General features: G+C 42.8%; 1 protein-coding gene across 17 annotated transcripts in view; it reads right to left on the bottom strand.

Moving 5' to 3' along the window:
* Window positions 1-22279, bottom strand: part of TEAD1 (TEA domain transcription factor 1) — a 160953-nt gene that overhangs the window by 36564 nt on the left and 102110 nt on the right. For 5 of the 17 annotated variants that reach the window (XM_037401905.1, XM_037401897.1, XM_037401900.1 and 2 more), the window contains 2 exons: window positions 10838-10902; window positions 7839-7901 (listed from right to left, as the gene is read on the bottom strand). In XM_037401905.1, the coding sequence (XP_037257802.1) occupies window positions 7839-7901; window positions 10838-10902 (128 nt within the window). Of the gene's footprint in view, window positions 1-7838; window positions 7902-7989; window positions 8053-10837; window positions 10903-22279 lie in introns of all 17 variants that reach the window. The other 12 variants (XM_037401903.1, XM_037401895.1, XM_037401896.1 and 9 more) reach the window with 3 other exon arrangements.

Raw genomic sequence — 22279 nt, 5'->3', positions numbered from 1 at the left:
TACCGTTCTGCTGCTATAATGCCCTTACCATTAGGAGGAACTGAACTGAAGTAGAATTTAAAAGCAAAAGCTTTGTTAGAGATATACAAGTCCATAGCTGGGAGTTGCCTGAGCCCAGGGGTAAATTATTTATCTGTGCCATAGTTCACCATGCCTCACTTCAGCCACCTGAAGTCTCCAGTCTAAGGCAGCTGGCTAACCCCCTGCTATTGTCAGTGCAGTAAGCACCTACAGGGGACAATGTATTTCATCCTCACCAGGCATTGAAACCATCGGGAGTGCATTACTTTCTGTAATTATTGCTGTCCAAGGACTAGAAGAGGAAGGAGCCTGGACACCCAGCTTCTACATGGCACCAGCTAGGGCAGGTAAATCCCACCATAATAGATGAACCAAGAAAAATTTTCAAAGATTTACACTTCATTTAAGACCTTCTGTTCACAAAAGGAAGGACACTTAGACTGTCCTGTGGAGCTCTTAGCTGCCATTAGCAGTGAGCCTGATGATCCTGAATATTAGGAACAGCAACAGTAATTTTTGGAGGGAGAAAACATCTTTTGTTTCACAATGTGAGAAGAGATGTGCCCTCCTTCTTGTCAGTTGCTGCTTTTCACCCTAGAATGTTCCGCATTTTGTGGTGGCAATTCATCTCATCCTCTTTGACCGATTATATTTTCAGGAGGATGGAGAGAAAGCAAAAATGTTTAGCATGACAGCCAGAAATACAGCCCTTGCAACAGGGCTAGTCTTGAGGAGTTTCAATGACTCCTACAAAGTTTCCCAATGGTGACAGATCTGTCAGCTCCACTGGAAATCAGCAGACTCAAGCCAACACACATCAATGGGAAGTTTCACCTTTTGTAGGCTTAGGAACCCCTGCATAGTTGGAGGATCAGTTTTTCTCAAAGTAACTGTTACTTCACATTCAAACATCAAAGAAATCAAACCCAAAGTCAAATAAAAATACATAAGTGAATCTGACTTCCATTGGCAAAAGGGTACCTTCAGCTCCAGGAATGTTTTGGAGAGCTGCAATGTGGTGGCCTATGCTTGTATAATCAGGCACACTTCATAATCTTCAAAAACAAATAGGAAATCCACATTTTAAAGCTGTTTATTTAAACTGAAATATTAGCTTGTCTGCCACTTAAACAAACAAGTATATGTTAGGGGGGTTTTATGCCGTAATGGAGAGCACTCGTAACAAGGAGGGAATAACTCTTTCTTCCTATCATTGCACTGTGGTTGCTTCTGGGATGAAACTTGGTAACTGATTAATAACACACAATAGTATTACATCACAGTTTAGGCAGCAAGAGAAGTAATATATCCAATTAAAACGGCAGGGGTAATTTAAACAGGCAGATTACGGTAATCACCCAGGTTGGAATTTGGCCAGGACAAATGGGTTAACACCCCTACTCTAAACAGGAACATTGTGGGATTTTTAATGACCTCAAATAGTTAAGACTTTGATTTCCTATCTTGTCTGAGACAGAAGGGCTTTGCTTTTGCTCTCACTTGTGCTGCTGTGTAAAGCCGGAATAAATCCTTTCGGGTCAATGAGGTTTACACTGACGTATGTAAAATAAAAGTTTGGGCCAGCGTGCTGCAGAGTCCCGTGCTGAGGTTCAGCAGAGGCTTGGAGGGACAGTATCTCCTACCGAATCATTAAATCCTGCCAGAGCTTAAGGTATTCCTTGGATAGTCCCAGCTGGCCCTGACCTGGCTTGACCCTACTTAATTTATGAGCTCTGATGGGACTGCTGCTGCCCAGGAATGACACTGTACTAAGTAACAGACTGCACTCTTAGATCGCTGCCTTCCCCTCCCCATATAAAAGTCCTCTCTGCTGTGGTACGTAATTAGTAGCGACTGTTACCAACGTGAATTTACAGTACAGTGAAAATCTGGTCTAGTTCCACTAAACCCCTAAAATATCGTCACTGTAATGGAGATCAGGATCTGCCTCCTGTTTTAGCTGACTGCTTCTGGCTGCAGTTGCTAACACTTTGGTTTTGGAAGGTGTAAGTGCTAAGAATCTAATGCAAGGAGACTACGTAACTTTTAATGAATCAGGCCCTTGAGGTTTACTTTTCACCCATTATTTTTGGAATGCAAAATACATAGTTAAATTAGATAATAACAATTCCCCAGTATCATCCAATTATGAATCTTAATATCCATAAAAGCCCCACATGAAACAAGAGTTCTACATGACAAGCACAGAAGGATATGTGCTTGACTTTCTTTTAATCCAACATAAACAGAAGAATAATTCAATCAATCAGTTCAAATGAGTTCTACAGCAAAAAATAAAAACTGTTAGCCTAGAATGTAGAATGATAAATGGGGCTTTGAATACCATGTTATCTATGACTCTGGGAAAAAAATCAAGACAGTATGAGGAAAAGTAAGCACAACAGAACACAGTATTAACTCAAGAAGACTTAAAACCCGTACCAATATTTAAAATACAAAACTTTTCTTGTAAGGGAAAAAAAAAAGACATAAGAGAAGAAACAACAATTTGCTCACAAAATGGGTATTACAGTAACACTAACATAAAATAGATTCCTAATAAGCAATTTTGCAGATGTTATTTCTGCTCAGATCTTGCATTGATTCAAATAACCTTTGCAATAATTAGCTGTAGCTCAAAAAAGATAAACAAATCATGACAATATACAATTGTTCTGGACAAAAGATAGAGAGCACTTCAGTGTTTCTAGCCCTGATCTCCAATTTGCTTATTATTAGAGAAGACAGGAGTAAATACAAAAGCTGGCTATTTCAGCCAGGCAATAGCTAATGCCAAGAAGAGAATGCGCATTCAAAGCTGTCCCAACTTGCTGCCTAATGAGTAGCAATTAATTCATCTTATTGTATTTCAAAATGCTGAAGACTCCATTCACATCAAAGGGAATTTTTCAAGGCTTTTATCATTGTTCATTTAAAAAGTATAGAGCTATCTTTAGCATTTTATAATTGACAACAATATTTTCTTTTTATCCTTCAATGTGGTATGTAGAATAATGGATTTTAAAACATGTAATACATGTGAACTATAGGCATTTTCATGTTTCTTTTTGTCTCTGTCTAATTAATCTTGCACTATGAAAAAATATGTGAAATGAAAGTCTAAGACAGATGTATATCCTGCTGTGAAGACCTTTACTCTCTATTTTATGCACATCTTCAAATCCAACTTTTCCCCCGAATGGACAGAGGTGACTTGGGTAACCTATCAGTGCAAAGGTGGGAAATGCTGCAGCGTAACACTATGGGCTGGTGTATTTGACACGGAAATACAACATTAGTCTTAAAAATTCTGCTTTGCCTCCTCCGGCCCCCGCATGAGAGGAGATGTCATGAAGAGGAGCTGCCTTTCAGATCTGTCTCCAAGGACAGCTTTATCTCAATCACTTTTTCCACTTTCATGAGAAGAAATGTCTCTAACTTCAGGAAGATTTTAATTACCTCAAGAAATCATGATTAACATGTCTAACATAGGAGTATTTTCCTGCTCTAAAAAGAATTAAAATGCACAACCCTGGAAAGGCTCAAGCGCCATACCGTCCTAGTTTCAGCTGGGATAGAGTTAATTTTCTTCTTAATAGCTGGTGCAGTGCTGTTTTGGATTTGGTATAAGAACAATGTTGATAGGACACTGATGTTTTTGGTTGTTGTTGGGTGATGTTTATACTGAATCAAGGACTTTTCAGTTCCTTGGGCCCTGCCAGTGAGGGGGCTGGACGGGCACGGGACATTGGGAGGGGACACAGCCAGGGCAGGTGTATTCCATACCACGGGACGTCATGCTAAGTATATAGACTAGGGGAAAAAGAAGGAAGGGCGGGACACATTTGGCATTATGGCGTTTGTCTTCCCAAGTAACCATTATGCGTGATGGAGCCCTGCTGTCCTGGGGATGGCTGAACACCTGCCTGCCCATGGGGAGTGGTGAAGGAATTCCTTGTTTTGCTTTGCTTGCATGCGTGGCTTTTGCTTTACCTATTAAATTGTTCTTGTCTGAATCCTCCAGTTTTACACTCCTTTCTGATTCTCCTCCCCATCCCTCTAGATGAGGGGGGAGTGAGCGGGCGGCTGCGTGGCTGGGGTTAAACCACCACACATTCTCTACTGGTGGTGAAATGCAGCAACAGCATTTACACTCAAAACTTCTTTTTCTTGCAGGCTAAGTATCCATCCATCCAGAGTGACTGTAGGCACTTATCATCAAAGCAAAGGGACTTTGCTGGACTAAGCAGACTTTATGGCACACAGGTGAGGTTTCAATCTACTATGTAAGCTTCAATAATACTCTATCCAATGCTGTGGGTGCAGATAGCTCTGAAACCCTTCCATCCATTTTGATTTTTGCAGAAGATAAACACAGAAGGATTCGGCTGAGTCCTCTCCTCACCATAAGCAGGATTCAGACCAAGGTGAGACAGAAACATGTCTCAGTATAAAATAAACTCAGCAGGTACTTGGGGAACAAGAGTTATTTGTTATACCCTTCCTTCATCAAAGGAAGAGACCAGCAACTGAGGTCAACAGGACAGATTGGCCACATCCTGAAAGACTGATAGGAAATTATGAAGAAAACTGTTAGCAATGGGTGTCAGCTAGGGGAAAGAGCCTCTGTCCCATGCCCCTGCAATCCTCAAGAGCCTGCCCGTGACTTATTTCAGCTAAAGCAGCACTGGCACACAGGGAACGACCAGTATCTCTGCAACACTCTGCCTCATGCATGCATGGGAGGTGCTCAAAGAGGATGTCTGGTGGCAAAGAGGAAGAAACATGGGAGACAGAGATGGCCTCGGGTCAGAGCTGACTGAGCTCATAGCTATGGACTGGCATGAAGGACCTCTGCATCAGTCCACAGAGTGCTTTTCCCTCATGCTGTAGGTGGGAAACTTGACATCAGATGCATGTGGTTCTTTTAAGTAGTGACTGCTCCCCTAGATGCCACCAATCACAGGTTGAACAGGGTAATTGCAGATGGCTGCTCATTGTTAAAAGGGCAAGATCAGCCCAGGTCAGCAGCAGTGCTTCCCTTGGCCATTTTCTTCTTGGTCACCCCTTCACCAGCAAACACAGGCAGCACTTGCTCCAGGAGAATGAGAGTCCATCATCTTCCTGAGGGGGTTGATGGGGTGGTCCAGGCTGCTGGCAGAATGGCCCCCGTCGAAACAATGAGCACTTCTAGATGCCAAAATGTAGAATCTTGTCTTCCTTTCACATCAGTGATGTCCTTCTCAGGCAGTTTTCAAAGGACACTGGACCATACAGGTGGTTCAACACAGAAATCAAAATGGGCGGTAGCACTACTGACTCGTCTGGAGGAAAGAGGTTTTATCTGAGATCCAAAACTGGCATCTTGTCCTGCTTCCAGAGGGTAATTGCAGCTCCCTGGAGAAACAAGGAGGGCTCTCTTTCTCATAAAGGCATCTTCCTTACAGCACCTTCTTCAATCAAAGTTTCATCTCTTCCTTGCAGGGAAAAAGGGGTCTGTGGGAGGCTGCCACTTCCCTGGAAGGGGCTTGTGCAAGAGGGCAGATGCTGTGCCATGGCACCTAGTTCACTGAGACCAAAAATGGCAAGAAAAAGAGGAGGGAGATGGGGAGAGCCTGGCTCCTCTGCCCTTTCTGGGTACTCCTCAGGCTGGGGGCCATGCAGGAGTCACCAGAGCTGTGCCAGGGCTCCTGGGGAGCTAAATCCTGGGGCAGCATGAGTGCCCAGGAGAGGGGCTGGAGGAGCAGCCTGGGACCCACTGGCCAGCAAGACCCACTGGGGAAGGGCTAGGGCAGCTTTTGCTGACAGTGACACCTGGAGGGCAGCAAGGCCAGGGGCCAGCACATCTTCGTCACCACTGTGCACCCTGTCCTCGCCACGTAGTCATAGAGAGTTGAAGCAAATGCCCCTGCAGAATGTTGGGAACATGGAGGTGGGGGACTTCCTGAAGCAATTAATTCCTTGCACTGAAATGGCAGCTCCCCCACTTTCTACTCAGCGCTGGGGGAGCTGCAGCCCCCTGAGAGGTGGGAAGGGGCAGCAAGGTCTGAAGCCCTTACAAAATATTTTGTTGCCCTAACAGATCTTCCCTTCTTCAGGCAACTCCTTGAAACGGAGAATTCTATTTACTGCAAACAGCATCTAGACTAGAGGTCTCAAATATTATAAGGGTTTAGCTAGCTTCTGCCTTCTTTGGAAGGCTTTAATAAAAACCAGACAGCAGGTGCAGTACCTAAAAATATGTTTTGCTTTATAAGTGTCCTCATATTTTAAACTATTTTGGACATTCAGAAAGCGAAATATTTTAGAACAGTAAATCCAATATTTTTGTTAGGCTCCTAGGCCTGTATTTTGGTATCTAAGTGGGCTTCCTGATTCTTGTAGCCCTGAATGCTCACCAGCCCCCTGCAAAACTCCCTGGGAACCGCTGGTGCCAAGCGCCTCTGAAAGTAAGGCCACCTATTTAAGTACTTAATTTTAGGCATCAAGGATTGACATTTTAAGCTTAAAATGCTACATATCTCTGTATTATTGCACCCTCGGTTAAAAAGCAGTACGTTTAAGTTGTCTTAGTTGTTCTTTATGAACCCCAACTGCTCAGCCAGTGCAGCTAAAAAGCCAGCCACCAACAGCCATACAAGCTTGCCAGCATGCTGCCCACTGTGGACGAAAAACCCAGTGCTTCTGTCAAGGGGGCCTGTTACAAAGCCAGGCTGTTATTCTTACGCTGCAGTTTCAGGATTGTGGTAAGCATCTGCAGTGCTCACCCCCTAGTATTGTGAAATTACTTTCTGAAACATTTTGCTTTTCAGCTAGAACAAAAACATGATTTGTTCTCATCTGGTGGTGGGGGGGGGGGCGGCGGGGGGGGGATCGACAAAAAGAAAAAAAGGAGGGAAGTAAAAGATTTACAAGTTCCTTCACTTTTTATTAAAAAGAAAAAATCAACTGCAAAAACTGCCAACCCCCCTCTTCCACTTTTAAGTAATGTGAAAAAACCACAAAAAAAAGGGTCCCAAGATCTCCACTGGAAAACTTGAAAAAAACAAGCAATCCAAGAAACCCCTATTAAGCATTTCCAAGAGTTTCTTTTTAGCCTTAGAATATATTTTATGGAAAGCAGGGAAAATGGGGACATATACAATTCATCACATCAGATTAAGCAAACATACTTAATATTCCCTGAACAGGACTCTGACTGAGGCTCTCCAAAGATTAAAAGTCAATATTTTACTTAAAAAAATGAAATTTCAGGGAATCTTGTAAATAGTATGTAACTTGAGGTGATGCTAGATTGTACTCTAGAAACACCTTATATAGTTAGAGAAATCTTAATAAGCTGTGCTCTCTGGCACTTGGAATAAACAATGTATTTTAAGTATTCTTGATAGCATTTCAAAAGCACAGACAAAAAACATTTGGGAATGGAAAACAATTACCCCAATTACCCCTCTAGAAAAAGCAAAAAAGAAAAAGCGTCTACACAAGTGCATAAAACCCCTGTGTATTTAAATACACTTCTAGCACTTAAATATTAAAAAAAAAAAAAAAAAAAGGCTAACGGGTTAAAAATCAGGTTTAGGTGCTGAGCTGTTACAAAGAGTAGTTCACTTTGCATTTGGACAGTGTTAAAACAACGTTTTTAATGTGGATGCTAGTGCAGAAACTAGAGATTAAACACAAAGAGACGCAGACAGCTACCACATGCAGGAAAACGAGGTTACAGGCACGGCAGCACCAGGCGCTCGCCCATCACCGCGGGGAGGAGGAAGGGACAGGCATAGCAACCACAAGCCCAAAAGCAGAAAAGCGCATACCTTCAGCTTGGAATGAAAATCACGAGATTTCCTTCTGGCAAGAACCTGAATGTGACTAGACACCTGCAGGGTAGGGGAAGGGAGGAAACAAAGGAAAAGCCTGTAACCATGGAGATGAAAAGCCCCCTACAACTGGGCAAGCCAAACGTACCTTAATGGCGGCTTGAATTTCTCGAACTTTCTTTCTTGCTAAGACCTGTATGTGACTAGAGACCTACATTGTTCAGGTTTATAGGGAAAAAAAAACAACAAACAAACAAAAGAAAAACAAAAAGCAAATCAAATTTAAAATGTCTATTTTTTTCTTTTTTAAAAAAATAACTTTTCTGAGGGGAGGAAGTTATTTGCATCTTCAGTAAGCTCTGCTGTTAAAGATACCACATTCCCAGCCAGATACCAAGCTCTTAGCTTAACAATACAGGTCATCACTGCAGTGACTTGATTAAGGGGGGGGGAAAAAAAGAAAAAAAAAAAAAAAAGTGTAACCCACCAGGTTGTGCATTCAGCTATAAGATAGAAGACAGAGTTCGCAGTTGGACGCAGCCCACGTGCTTTGGTACTGATCCCATCCATGGCCAGGCCCTGCGCTCTTGTGCGGGGAGCCAGCAGGATTTCTACCCCATTTGCCAGGGATGCAGACGCCCACTCGGACCATTTGCCACTAGGCTCGAGACATAGCTTGGCACTGATAAGTTTTATCCATTATTTATTGTGTTCTGCAGCTCTGCTGAGGAGCCTGAGGCTGCATTTTGACCTCACTGAAACGCTTTAAATTCTGGCACGAATGATAAAATACTGGCACAACATAGGTCCCTGAACCTGTGCTGGCTTCCTCGACAATCTCAGCATCCAGTCCACAAAGCACTGATGTAAGTGGGGACCGGTAACTTGACATCAGCATGACTGATGTCCAGGTTTGGCTCATCGTCATTATATTTTAGTAAGATGTGTAAACCCAGTCCCACACCAGACCAGTTACTGGTCTGAAGTTGTTGCCTGTGCAGTAAAGGGCCTGGGCCCACATTCACATTCCTGTTTGTTCAGGCATGTACTGAAATCCATGCTATTGATGATGAGGATTTAATGATGCTGCCCAGCATCACTCGGTAGTGCTCAGCATCCTACAGCCCTCTGTGAGAAGGTTTAAAACTTGCAACGCTGGTAAAAACCACTACAGAGAAATATCTCACGCTTGTTTGACCCAGGGCATACTGTATCAGGTGTTGCACATTTTTCCTAAGTTAGTTACAATTCCTGTCTGGGAAAGAACAAAGCAAATGAAAAGGAGAAACAAAGCTGGATTTCCTGCCTCTATAGGACTACTCCATGACGACAGTACCAAAAAGCCTGTATTTTTAGTAGGGAAGCAAACAGTAATACATAAATGTGCACAGCCCCTGAAGGCCACCTTCAGAGACTTGTCCAGGAAGCCACTCAGGAACCAGTTTGCAGTAATTTAGTTACACTATTGCTTACTAAGCAATTTTGTAGTCAAACACGTAGACCAAGTTTTCACACGTGTTCATTTGTTTTGCTTTCAGTGGGATATTAGTACTGTTAAAGGTTATACAAGAAGCATAATCGTAACGTTTAATTGCTCAGTTGAAACTCAAAAGTAACGCAAATCAAACTTTTCTGAACACTGAATCTAAAGTGATTTATGAATCACTATAGAGGGATGTACAAGTACAGAGGCAGAACATGGCCATATGTCAGCCATCACAGCCTTCTTGGTTTCACTGCAGCTCTGTCAGCACATGCTAGCCAAGGATCTAGCCCCAAGGTCTGCATTTTGACTCCTGATGCAACTTTAAGATCCCAGCATATCCCCTGACTCTTGGAGCTTGCGTGGGCATAGCAGGGCAGAACTTGGGACTTGGACTTTTGTTTTAGATTTCTTTGCCCATCTTTTGTTTGCTCCTTCTCCACGCACTGTGGCTTTTCTCCGTCTCGTGTCTTTTTTCATCCCTCGTACATACATTTTCTTCCTAACTGACAAAGGACACCACCCAGGGAAAAAAAAAAAATAAATCACCCAGTTCAAAGTGCTTTAAACCCAAGTGCTGGCAGCAGGCCATCTTTGTGTGCTGACTGAGCGTCACCTTACCCTGCGCTACGAAACACGCCTAGCATGCAAGTGTATGAGCCTCTGCCTCCCCCTCTGTCACGCACGTGGGTGGGGAGAAGGGGAATCTCGCACTTGGTGTTAGAGAAAGCAAGGGGACTCTGCGATTTGCGAAGCATTTTGAAACAGTGCAAGGGTTTAGTAACCACTGCATAAACTACACAGAGCATGTGCCTTCTATGAGGCTGCTGATCACCGTGGATACTATACATTAAAGGATTTAGTCATATGAGATAAGTTAGTGGTTATGTGATAATCATCTGAAAAAGACTTAAGACTGGTTGGATGTTTATTCTGACTCTTTTGATGAATGAAATCTTACTGTGGTCACAGACCCGGAGCCTAAAGGCTCTTCGGGAAATCTTTTAATTATTTTTTTCATCCTGTAGCAAGTACTGCCCATGAGCTGAAGCTGTGATTATAATCAGTCCTGCTAGATTGTTTTTATTTATTTACTGCTCATATCCAAGGTTCATAAACTATGTTACATAGGCAAATGGTCTGGACTTTTAGAAGTTCCATTATCCACCATCTCAAAATAATTATTATATTCTGTAACTGTCCTGATAGAGAAATAAGGCACAATGTTTTATGGTTCTGCTTCAACTTCTGAATTTTTTTTCCCCGAATACAGGGGATAATGGCTTCATGTACACATAGGTTAATAAAAAAATGCATCCTCAAACCGCAACTGAAATGATGCACAACATAAAAACCTGGAGTTTAAAATATTTTCTAAACAGCATGTATTTAATCTGAAGAGTGAAGTCAATATATCATCTCATCAGAGCTCAAGCACAGACAGCCACTGCAGCCAAAAATGCTATATTTTGTCATTCACTGACATGCATACTTCCCCACTGGGTTATTTTACCTGCTTCCTGGTCCGTGTCTTCCCTGTTCTAAGTTTGATGTATCTGGCTATCAATTCATTCCTACCTGAAACAAAGAAAAATTCATGATAAGGGACAAGCAGCATCACATCCATAAACACCATTAAAATACCATACTTAAACACATGAGCTCCACGCAGATGAGGCTTATGTTTTCTTACACCTACTCCCCTTTGCAAAATATTTATCACTATTTCTTCTTGTTCATCAGCATTTCTCTTCCCTCTCCTTAACAGACATTTTATGTGCTACGCGAAATACAGAGGGCTATGCGGTTCAGCATCTTCCCACCAAAGTCCTGCATCTGTTTGCAGGCAGAGGCACACCTTGGCCAGCAGTGGTGCCCAGGATGATCTCTAACTGGAGAATCCCCCATATTGGGGGCTGACACAAGGTGCAGGCTCCTCTGGTTTTGCTTCCGACTGTGCTGGGTGATGTTTGCCCCTCAACCCACCTAGAGACCTGCTGGGAGGAGCAGCTGCTCTTGAGAAGGTCATGTGCCACCCAAACCAAAGCACCAATCACCCAGATGTCACAGTTTTGCATCAGCTTTTCCCCAAGTTTTCATGCTACAGGGAGGACAGCAAAATCCATCCTCCCTGCCAGGAAGCACTCTGCCTCCTGGACTGACCGTTCAGCAGGTTGTCAATCACACCCTTAATTCAACGCACCAGAGTTGTCACCCTGCGGTGCCTACGTTCCTGCTGCAGCGGAGCCGATCAACATGGTGGTTTGTTATTCACAGCTCTGTTTCTCTCAGAAATAGTATTTCCAAGTTTCTAAAATGGCTATTTGACTCTTCTTCAGTCACACATTATGCTACCTAATACAAACTAATGTTTTCTTTCCAAATAATTTCCTTCCTAAATATTGCTGACACAGAAGATAACACAGTTTTATGTGGTGCCCTGTTTATTTTCACTGCTTACTATGTTACTTCTCCACAAGTTGTAAGAACTTAAATACACTTGTTCAACAAGTCCTAAGTTATGGAGTTATTTGCATTCAGCACAGGGGATAAGCAGCCCATGTGTAGAAAATGAGAAAAATTATTTAGCAGCAAGCTGAAAATGGGGAGGTTAAGAACATAACTTGTCACCCACAAAGTTATTTTAAAGTGGATGAGTACATAGCTGGGGAATGCAGAAAGTTATTATATCAACCAGGCTCAAACTCTTTCAGTTTGATGTTGTGGGGTAGAGACAGGGAAGTTTCAAAGTAGCCTGCCTATATCTGAAGGGCATTTTGTTGACTGGAAGACTGAAGACAATTAGTCAAACTAGACCTTCATTTTCCTTCTTATTTCTGTCTCTCCCTCTGAGCCTTATTTTACACCCTTTGTATCAAATGCCTCATGGTTCCTGTCTCTTCCGTGGTTTGTTTGCTAAATGGGTACTAGAATATGAAATATCAACATGCTTCAGAGTAGAGCTTTGTTTCCTTTTTTGTTTTGGTCCGGACTGTGTGCCAGGTTTCCTGCAATGCACCACTGTAATGGTGACGAGAGGTTTGTAATTCTTCAGCAGGTCTCTTCAGGACAAACTTCCAAGAGGTAAATTTTGCGTGAGCAAACAGTTGCACAGACAAGCAGCACTTCTTGCACACAAATGAGGGATTTCCATATGCAAACAGAGGAGCAGTTTAGTTAACTAATTTCATGCAAAGCCACTGTCTTTTGGCTGGACAGAAGTTCTGCAGCCTGTCGTGCCCACAAGGTACCTGCCATTTGCAGTGAACAGGAGCCTTTGTGTTCATGGGGTGAAACTAAGGAACGCTTGATCTCTGTATCTCTCTGTTCTCATGTGTTTTCTCATGTTCTTCCTGAAGTGAACAGTTCACTTCAAATTTGGAGAATAAGTTTTCATACTGGTGCTCTTCCCCTATGTCCTTGTGCTGTAACAGCAGCTACCTCACAGTGACAGAACTGCAAATTCACTTGCAGGTGCTGGGCATGGACCGAAACGAAGCTGCTCTACTCTTCGTTAATATTAGATGGAAAAGTTATACAATGGAAAAATATCATATGGTTTGGGAAAACAAACTGACAGAGGTCAAGAGCCTGAGGCCACGGCAATGAGAAGGGAGCAGAAAAGGTATACAGCGATGGCACATCCTACTAAACGTGCTTTGGACAAGAGTTTTCAAAAACCTTCTTGCTTGGTACTTCTTATACCTCTGAAGTGTCCCTTTAGTGAGTACTAGGCTAGCAGACAGCAAAGAGGTGCACAAAAATTAAAAGAAAACCAGGAAGAAGCACTTCACCGCCTGCAACAGAGAGCCCAAAGGGTCGGTAGCCTGCAAGAGCAGCCCCCTGCAATCTGGTGAGTTTAGAAATCACCGCATTCCTGCAATCACCAGTAAGATAGGTGGTATAAACACTTCCATATCTCTAAACGCACATTTTCATTTAATTGGGGAATGCCCCCCTTCCAGAAACTACCTCCTTTGCACATCTTCAGGTACGTGCATACATTAAGCACACAGACTAGTTTTTTTGGTGCAAAAAGCGTTGTCAGATTGTCCTTATCAGCAACTGGCAATTCTGCAAGGTCAGCGACTCTAAAAGGGGGGTTAAAGGATGTGTTGTCATCTCTGGTCCCTCAGCCTGTACTGAAGATGCTTCAGATACATGGTCACTGCACGAGTTACAGCACAGCCACCCCTTGCCCGTTAGTGCAGTCCTGCGCAGCCCTCAGCCGTAGCTGAGGAAGGAAGAGTTAAACCTTCTCACAGTTTCACAGTTTTCTTCCCAGGCAAGAGCATTAAAAACCTATTTTTAAAGGAAAGCTCAGATTCCCAGGCAGCCACTTGACAGGAAAAGCAGCTTCATAAAAAACACCAAGTACTGAAAGTCTAGACTGTATTATTCAAAATACCAGTCAAGTGCTGCCTCCAGTTGAGCCCCAGTCCCTCAACGAAGTGGCCTGAACCAAGGAGGGGTTTCTCTAGCCACCACCTTAGCACAGCAGGGTTATGACTAACAAGACTGTGGTTTTGTAAAGTGGTCGCTTCCCCTTAAGGTGAAGTCTAACAGGAGCCTAGCTTGAGAAGAGTCAACAGGGTGAAATAATTTGCTTAACTTAGATGGAGGAAGAACTCTACAAGGAAGCATGCAAAGTGTCTGAGGAAACAGCCTTAGGTTTTCCTTACAGCCATATTTTCCACACAGCAAATAAATATGCATCAGATTTAGCCAGAGCAGGAGATACTGTAGCCTCATGAGGCTCACTAAATACCTTCTGCCCAGGCAAAATGATCTGAGAAAAGTCATAAATTCTTTTTTGGACTATCAAAAAGCCACAAACACAAATACAAGCACTGCCTGACATATACAGACAGACATCCCCAACTAAAAGTTTACAGCCATTATGTTATCTACCAAACACTGGTGACTCTTCTTTACCAACTCTGACAGATATTAACAGCAAAGATCTTATCTCCTGGTCAGCTAAGGCCCAGAGAGGATTTTTAAACTAAGGAAGGCTTAATAATCCTAAAAACACCCTTTCCTGTTCTTGGGAATGAGAAGACTCTGAAACCAAAGAAAGCTCAAGGAACTTCTTTAATTGGCCATTAGAAAACTTAGGGTGAAAAATACTCATTAATAAATAGAACTGTTTTTCTCTAAGAAGAGCTCAGCTGTGGAAATACTTTCCATACACGCCTTCCCTCTCTCTCCCTGTCATATATAACTAGGAAATTGCCTGGCAGTTGAGAAGAGGTCAGGTTTATGAACTGTAAATGTTCAGCTCCTTCTTCTTGTCATCTGCTGTGACAGTCTCCTCCTCTGAATGCTTTAGTTCAGGTATAAAAAAGAGGTGTGGGGAGGTGCCCGGTCAGATAAAACATCTTCATAGCACAGAAATATTTTCCAAGGATCTTGAAAGGATCAGGAAAGGACCACAACCAACATTTTATTTAGGCTTCTTCTTGTGGTTTGGTTTTTTTTTTTCCCCTTTTAAATTCAGGCTTTATCTGTCATGCCCTTCTGTACTGTCAGTACAATTGCAAACTATAATTCTCCCTGGACTTCCTCTGAGGAAGAGGCATTTTACACAACAGAACATCTTTTTTAGCCATGGCAGAAAGTATAAAGGAGGTTCAGCTAGAAAACAGCGCAGATGCTAGAAAACCTGCGAGGCTTTGCGGGGTGCCAAAGCCTCACCGTGGCCCCCAGGGCAGCCCCATTCCTGCCAGCAGGCATGGGCTCCCTCCACCTTCCCAAGTATTGCCCCGTCCCTGAGGAGCAGCACCCCAAACCAGGGAGCGTGCGGCGATCCCAGACACCTCACAGGCAGCATGGAGGACTGACATTTCTGCTCTTCTTGTTCAAAATAAGTAGAAGCAGCTGCAAAGTGGGGAGGCTCCCACCCGCCTCTCCCTGTGGGAGGCAGTTGTTGCTCTAACAGAGGGCCCTTGTGCAGGGAAGCCTCCCCCACTAACGTGATTTCAAAACCAGCCTAAAGCAGCCAAGCATCAGCCCCCACAAAGGTCTCCGTGAGGCTCCCAGGTGCCACCCTTGGTGCTGAGGGGGGGTTCGGCCCCACTCGCCCAGCATGGGCAAGGCCCCCAATGGTGAAAATCACCCCCTGGGTGAGGAGGGTGTAAGTGGCAACCCCTTTATTGCCCAAAATCAGCATCACCACCTCTGTACAGGGGTCACCACAGGCTGTACCAGGACCTACGTGAGCAGCTGACATGCCCCCAGCCATGCTGTGTCCCTTTCCCCAGTCCCGGCCACAGGCATCACTGCTCAAAGCCAGTTCCCGCCAGCAATAGGGCAGCAAGCCGGTGCATCACATCCCTGCAGAGCTGCCGGCCACAAGGCAGGCAGGCATCTTTATTTAGAACATTAATGACACAAATTAAACCTTCTCCCTCCCAGTAACTGGCACCATCCGAATGTGATAAAAATAGGCAAGTGTGGGAAATCAAGTGGGTTAGCAATTTGAAAATGAACAGCTAATTTTAAAAAGTTTTCATACTCAGCAAAACAATTCAAGAAATGACCAAATGGCCTGTTCTTTTCAGATAAGGACATACTATGAATTTCTCCAAATTCTGTGAGACTGTGGCTCAAAACAGCCACTTCACATCCTGAGTGCAAAGTCTGGGGACAGACCTGCACAAACATTTCATCTCCTAAGTCACGCTCATGGCCGTATTTTCACCATGGCAAAGCTTTTCAGCTGGTTTTGGTAACCTCTATTTCTGGTCACCTCTCCTCCAAGCTGCTATGCAGCCTGATGATCTCAAAAGTGATGCGCTTGTGCCCAGGGGTCAAATCTGGAGAGTTACCAGGGTTTTGCTCGATGAGGAGCCTGCTGCCCAGCTCACGGCTCCTCAGGCAAGCGTCCTCCTGGGACAGCCTCTGCGAGCAGCACCGAGCCCTTTGTCTGGCTGCTGAGCGTGGGCCAGATCCTGATACCACCCGACATGGCAGGGGTCCGTGCGTGGACATCATCAGCAGGGACAGGCTGGTTTGAAGGCTTTCCTCCATCAGAAGGTGGCCACAGGGACATTGGGCGGCCAGGCTGGTAGCCCATGGAGAAAGAGCTGCCCTGCCACGTGCTGCGGTGCCCAGCCTCGTTGCTTTTCTGCTCCGTTTCGCCGGCAGAATATCTGGCTTTGGGAGAGCTTACCTAAAATTTGCCAGTGCCGCTTTCTGAAGACGCTTTAAAGCTAAATTGGCTAACAAAAAGCCTCTTGTAGATAAAAGAGCTCTGCAAGTCAACAACTGGCTAAGCAGTTTAAACCCCTAAGTAAGGCATCCTCTATTTAAACGTTATAGGCAAATCTAATTTAAGCTTTTAAAAATATTATGGGCAGGTGTTTAAGTCGTCCGCACACTGGGTTTTGCGAGGGCTTCGGAGGGGGCTGGGCGGCGCTTCCCAGGCAGGCAGCATTTTGTTCAGACAAGCTTTCTGCAGAAGGCCACGTGACATAGGCCAAATAAACAGCATCTGGGGATTTTCAATTACAGACCTTCACCCAGCATGCCTGCACTGTAATCTCTACCAGATGAGGCTCAGGCCTCACTATTTTCAATAATTCACACACTGTGTACACATAACATGACAATAAGGGCATTCATGCAACCGCCTGATTCGCACATCAAAGCTCCCAAATGGCCAGCTGTAAGCATGCTTACTGCTGAATAATTCATTCTTTTCAGAGGCTTGAAAAAACGCTCAGCGGGAGTTGGCAAGCTTGTGTTCTTTCCTGTGTGGTATGCTAAACTCAAATTTTGAAAGAGGTACGGCCCCACTAAAAAGAGTCAGAGATCCAACTATTTAAATATGCGTTTGCGAGCTTTCGGATGGCTGCTCACAAGAAAAAAAAAAAAAAAGAAAGAAAGAAAAAAAAAAAAAGGTACTATGTTTCCAAGTGGGTAGCGGAGATCAGATGAAATAGCCTACATGTTTTCTGGGGCAGGTGCTTAATAGAAATAAGATGATAAAACTGTTTTCTGGATGGTAAAATATTTTTTTACATCTATTATTCCTTGCGAAGTATCGCAGATATACCAGAGGCATAACAGTTATCAAGTTCAGCAAACTTGAAATTTCCACATACTTAGCATAAATTTGCTACTATATGGCAAACAAGGTTTTAGTTCAGACTAACACATATGAAAAAGGCAAACACAGAAGCATCAGAGCTAATTCTGTAACTCCTATTTACTGTTCTCACAAATATGGGTTGAATACTCATTTCTAGCTGATATTTTAACAACTCCAGATTTGCAGCTGTGTCTCTGGACATTTAGCTTGCAACCAGTGAGTGTTCCAGATTTTGAAAATACTTTGGCTTTACACAACAGAAGCATCATTTCTTTAAGGAAAAAAAAAAAAAGGGCAGGGAGGGAGAAAAAAGAAGGCTCTGCTTCATAATATCAAGTTTTCTTGGCTGTCAATCAATGCCAGAACCAGCAGGATCAACTAGTTGTGACCTCTCCTTATAGCAAACACATGCTGCTTACCAGCTGTGGACTGTGTTTTTTACACCCTTTTCTCTATCATTCAGAATGGCTTCCTCCTAATCACAATAATCCCAAAAGTGCTAAAACATATCAATCGTCCTCTAAGCCCTGCCTACAAAAGGCCAGCCGTCCGGCCTTTATGGGCTTGTCCAACAGCAGCTGATACTTCATTCAACTACAAATCCAATTTAGCAGTTACAAGAGGTTTAGCATCACTGGAAAAATATTGGTGTTGATCCTGCACTCTTAAGTCAGCAAATATTCCTTTGCCATATTGTTTAGCTTTTTCTGCCGTATTTACACTTCTGCTGGATTTCCCTGAATGACTTCAACAACAGCATTTAACCTCTGAACTGGTAATATTTACAGTTGATCAAACAGCGATTTTTAAAATATGTTTACCGCAATTAGAAAAACATGAGACTATTTGTATTCCAACTGTTACAATTCTGAAAAAAAAACCCCAACCAACAACCCTAAAAACAAACACAATCATTTCATTCAAAACAATAGAGCACACTTTATGTACTAGTTATACAGGATGTTACTTATTATAGCCCTTTGGGCAAGTTCGTGGCAATTCTTTCACTTACGTATTTTTAATTGCCAAGTGAGCCAATGCAAACGCTCCCTTGATCCCCCTCCACATTTTTTTTTCTTTTTCTTTTTTTTGTCTTTAAAGCAGCAGTATATGTAATGCCTTAAAGTACAGATGGGAGACCCTACCTAGGGAATTTACTATTCCCTAGCCCAAATCTGCAGATCTGTGGGACCTCTCAGTTGAGGCACCCTCTAATAATGGGCATGTAAAGCAGGAGGTAACTCTTCCAGCCCTGTGAAAGAGAATGGGAGCTATTTTTCACTCGCTTTGTAGCGAAAATAATCAGCCTCAAACCTGCATCAAGCACAGGACCTCCATCTCTCTGCACCGGCACTTGTCTGGGTGCTGGGGTTGCCAGCAGCCAAGGACATGGGCAGGTCCCCACAGTTCTCCAGGCAATGGGGGGGGGGGGCGGGCAAAAAAAATAACCGAGAGTCTTAAACCTGCTGGAGCTTGTTACTCAACTCTGCACCGAGTCCTTCAAAAGCCAAAGCTCTGGCTCTGGCTCTACGTAGGGACCATGCACAAAAGCAGCCATCCCAGGGCAGGACCGGGAGGAGACAAAGACCGCAGCGTTCCTAAAATGGGTTATAGGGGCTGCCCGAGTGGGGTGTGTGTATGCAGACACACACACACACACAAGATTACAATAAGCCACTTAAGTATTATTATACACAAATGAACTGCCTGAAAAGTGTACGGTAACTGGGTTGCCCAAGAAGACAGGGAAAAGATTCAAGAAACAAAATAACTGAAATAATCCCTACGGATGCTAATGAGCAAACAATTACAATGACTCATTGAAGTTATATCACAATGATACTTCCAAAGAAAAGAAATTTTTTCGTGTATTGCATTAAAACCACCAACAATAAAATAATCCCAGATTGAAGCAATAGCACAATTTGATTTATACAGCAAAAGGGAAATGACCTAATAGTAGCATGGAAAGATATTCTCCTCGTATCAAGTCTTAACCTTTTGGTTTTTATCCTGGCTTCAGTTTTAAAGAAAAGAATGAAAAAGACCCATAGACACATCTGGTTCAAAAGTCTTCATTGACACTAAAGCAATGCATTGGATTCTGTTTGGCAGGTCTTAATACTGGGAAATATTCCACATAAGCCGTGTTTATTAATTTTCTTCTTTTGAGTTTTTAAAAACACAGACAGAACATATTTCAAAGAGGAGAGATCCAGAGATGTCTCTGAATATTCATTAATTAGTATTTTGTCAGTGTCAGTTGTCTCAACAAAAGAAGGTTTTATGACTTACTCTAAACCCCATTTAATTAAAATTGAAATATTACAAAAATACATGGATTTTTTTTGCTCTCTTGTAATTATATTATTTTCTGCTTACTCTAAACTGTATTTTACTGTAACCAAAAATGCATTTCAAAACAAACAGCAATTTTTAGGCTTCAGAATATACAAAGAAATCCCCATAGGAAAAAAAAAATTCCTCAAACTTGACCTTTGCCATTTCTCTGGATCAGCTACAGATGTTTAGTAGATTATACAAAAACCTAGATGTCCTTAATCTGACATCCTTTTTTTTTTGCCCCTGCTATGATAGGAACTCCTAGTAACATATTTTGTGAAGACCCCATGCGACTTTCATGTACATATGTAATTGCTGTGTTATTTTCCAAGGTAGCTGCAATTTTTCAGTGACATGAGCAGATCAGAAAGGAGAAGACTCCTGCCCAGTGCTACTGACAGAAAGTCTGATTTGGACAGGAATCCTTCAAATACACAGACAATGGGCTGGCTGACCTGTCATGCATGATGGATGAGTTAAGGGGATTAAAACAACGATTTGCATTAGAATAGATAAAAATTAGCAAAATAGAATTTCTCAGTAGGTGGCTTCAGTTCTGTTTGTTCTCTTAGGCAAAATGAAGTTCATTTTTAAAGGAATTATGATTGTTTAAGTAACGCTCATTTGCAGAGGAGAAATTTTGGATGCTGGTTTGCTTTCTGTTGTTTATTCTTCAAGAAATCCATTTTAACTATCACTACAACAGTATCTTTTTTCCCCCATGTTTAATATTAAAGCATTACACAACTACAATCTTCTAATCACCTCAAACTGTATGTGTATCTTAACGCTTACATGTTTCTAAGCTGCATATACCCAAAAAAGTGTTTTGAGTTCAGAGAGATGATAAAAAAGACCAAAAAATTACTTTAAATTGTGTATCGATGCTTCGCTGAGGTTCTGAGCACGAGCTTGTGACTCAAGAACTGTTAGAGACAGATGCTTGAAATACTGCATGTTTCTTTTGGCTAGATTCACGTTGCACACGATGATGGTACTTAAAAGACTCGGAAATGGCTGCACAAAGTAACATCATGAAAGACTTGCCTTACAGAATAGCATTATATTGTTTACACATTATAGATTTGAAAGAAAGCTATATGAACAAGTCAGTGTACCCAAGTAGGCAAACAGATAGAGAAACTGCGGAAACATCCATGGGCCATCTCCCCTCACTCTTACAGACAGCAACCAAGATTGTCTGTCAAACAAAAGTTGTAAAATTAACAGAGGTCCCCTTCTTTGCAAGGCACACACAAATCCAATCTGCAAACATAAAGTCCATACATTTTTTAAAAAAAAAACCACTTTTGTGTACTGCCAAATACGTTTCTGAACTCCTCACCCATTTTAACGGTGCGCTGTGGTCAGACGGGTGATATATTCCACTATGCCCTATAGCAGCATTAACAGAAAGCAAAGCTGAGGCACTAAGGAGGTAAACTTCTGCCACTGATGACATTACAAACGGGAAAAGCTGTGACATGATTTCTCAACTCAGCATTAGCTGTAATGAGATTTTAAGAGAGCAGGTCACTTCTCTTGCTCAGTGCTGGGGGATCTGGCCAGATCCAGAGGCTGTCTGAAACACGTCAATGCCAGAGCCCACGGTCAGGGCTGGGGTCCCACCATACGGCTCCCGGGGAGGGGGCATTCATCTGCAGGCGAGGGAGGACCCTGAAAGCTGCCTTCATTTTCAGCTCCACAGACCCTGCACTGGCATTTCATGCAGCTCTTTGCAAAACCTGTTTATTTAGCTTATGAATTATTTGGTGTCTGCGTTCCATGCAGTTAAGATGCTTTATTTTCACAGCAGGTGCAAAGAGGTATTTAAATTTGCATTATGTCCAGGGCATTTAGACCCAGTTTGTGTTAGATGACAGCTTCTGACAGCAGATGGGCCAAGTGGAGAAACATTTGACCGGCATATGAAAGAGCTTGGGATACATCCAACACTAACCTTGGTTTCCAAGTTATTTCACAAGCACGAAGTAACATTTTGTGGAGATTTTATAGCTAACATTGTCGTTCTAGCTACAGTACAATAAATATTTTGCTCCAATTATGAACCCACAAGAGAGACCCACAACATACTTGAGCTACAGAGTAAGTAATTTCTTGCAAACCCAGTCTCAAAACATGCTTAAAATTGGGACTCCTTTAACACTTTTTTTTTTTTTTTTTTTTTTTTTTAGTCTAAAGAAAGACCTGTCCATGCTTCCAGATGTGATATGAACCTGTCCAGATCAGTCACCCATTCCTGCCTTCCTGCTGATCCCATCTGGGTCACTGATGCTCAAGCGAAGGTGGAGGAGAACAATACACCTGCACATCTCAAGGATTCCAATGACACCAGTCCAAGTGGAGAAAAAGAAACCTAATATCAGCCTGAACTCGGGTATGAGAACACAACAGGCTGCTCAAGAACAGAAGATACCACTGCTTATTTTGAATTTTAGCTACAAGAGACAGCAATGAAGAGCTGAGTAATCAAAGAATACCGCACCATAATGTATT

Source organism: Falco rusticolus, chromosome 10 (genome assembly GCF_015220075.1).
Source record: "Falco rusticolus isolate bFalRus1 chromosome 10, bFalRus1.pri, whole genome shotgun sequence".
Classification (NCBI taxonomy): domain Eukaryota; kingdom Metazoa; phylum Chordata; class Aves; order Falconiformes; family Falconidae; genus Falco; species Falco rusticolus.
Note: the sequence above shows the minus strand (reverse complement) of the source record. Positions and strands in the feature narration are given on the sequence as shown.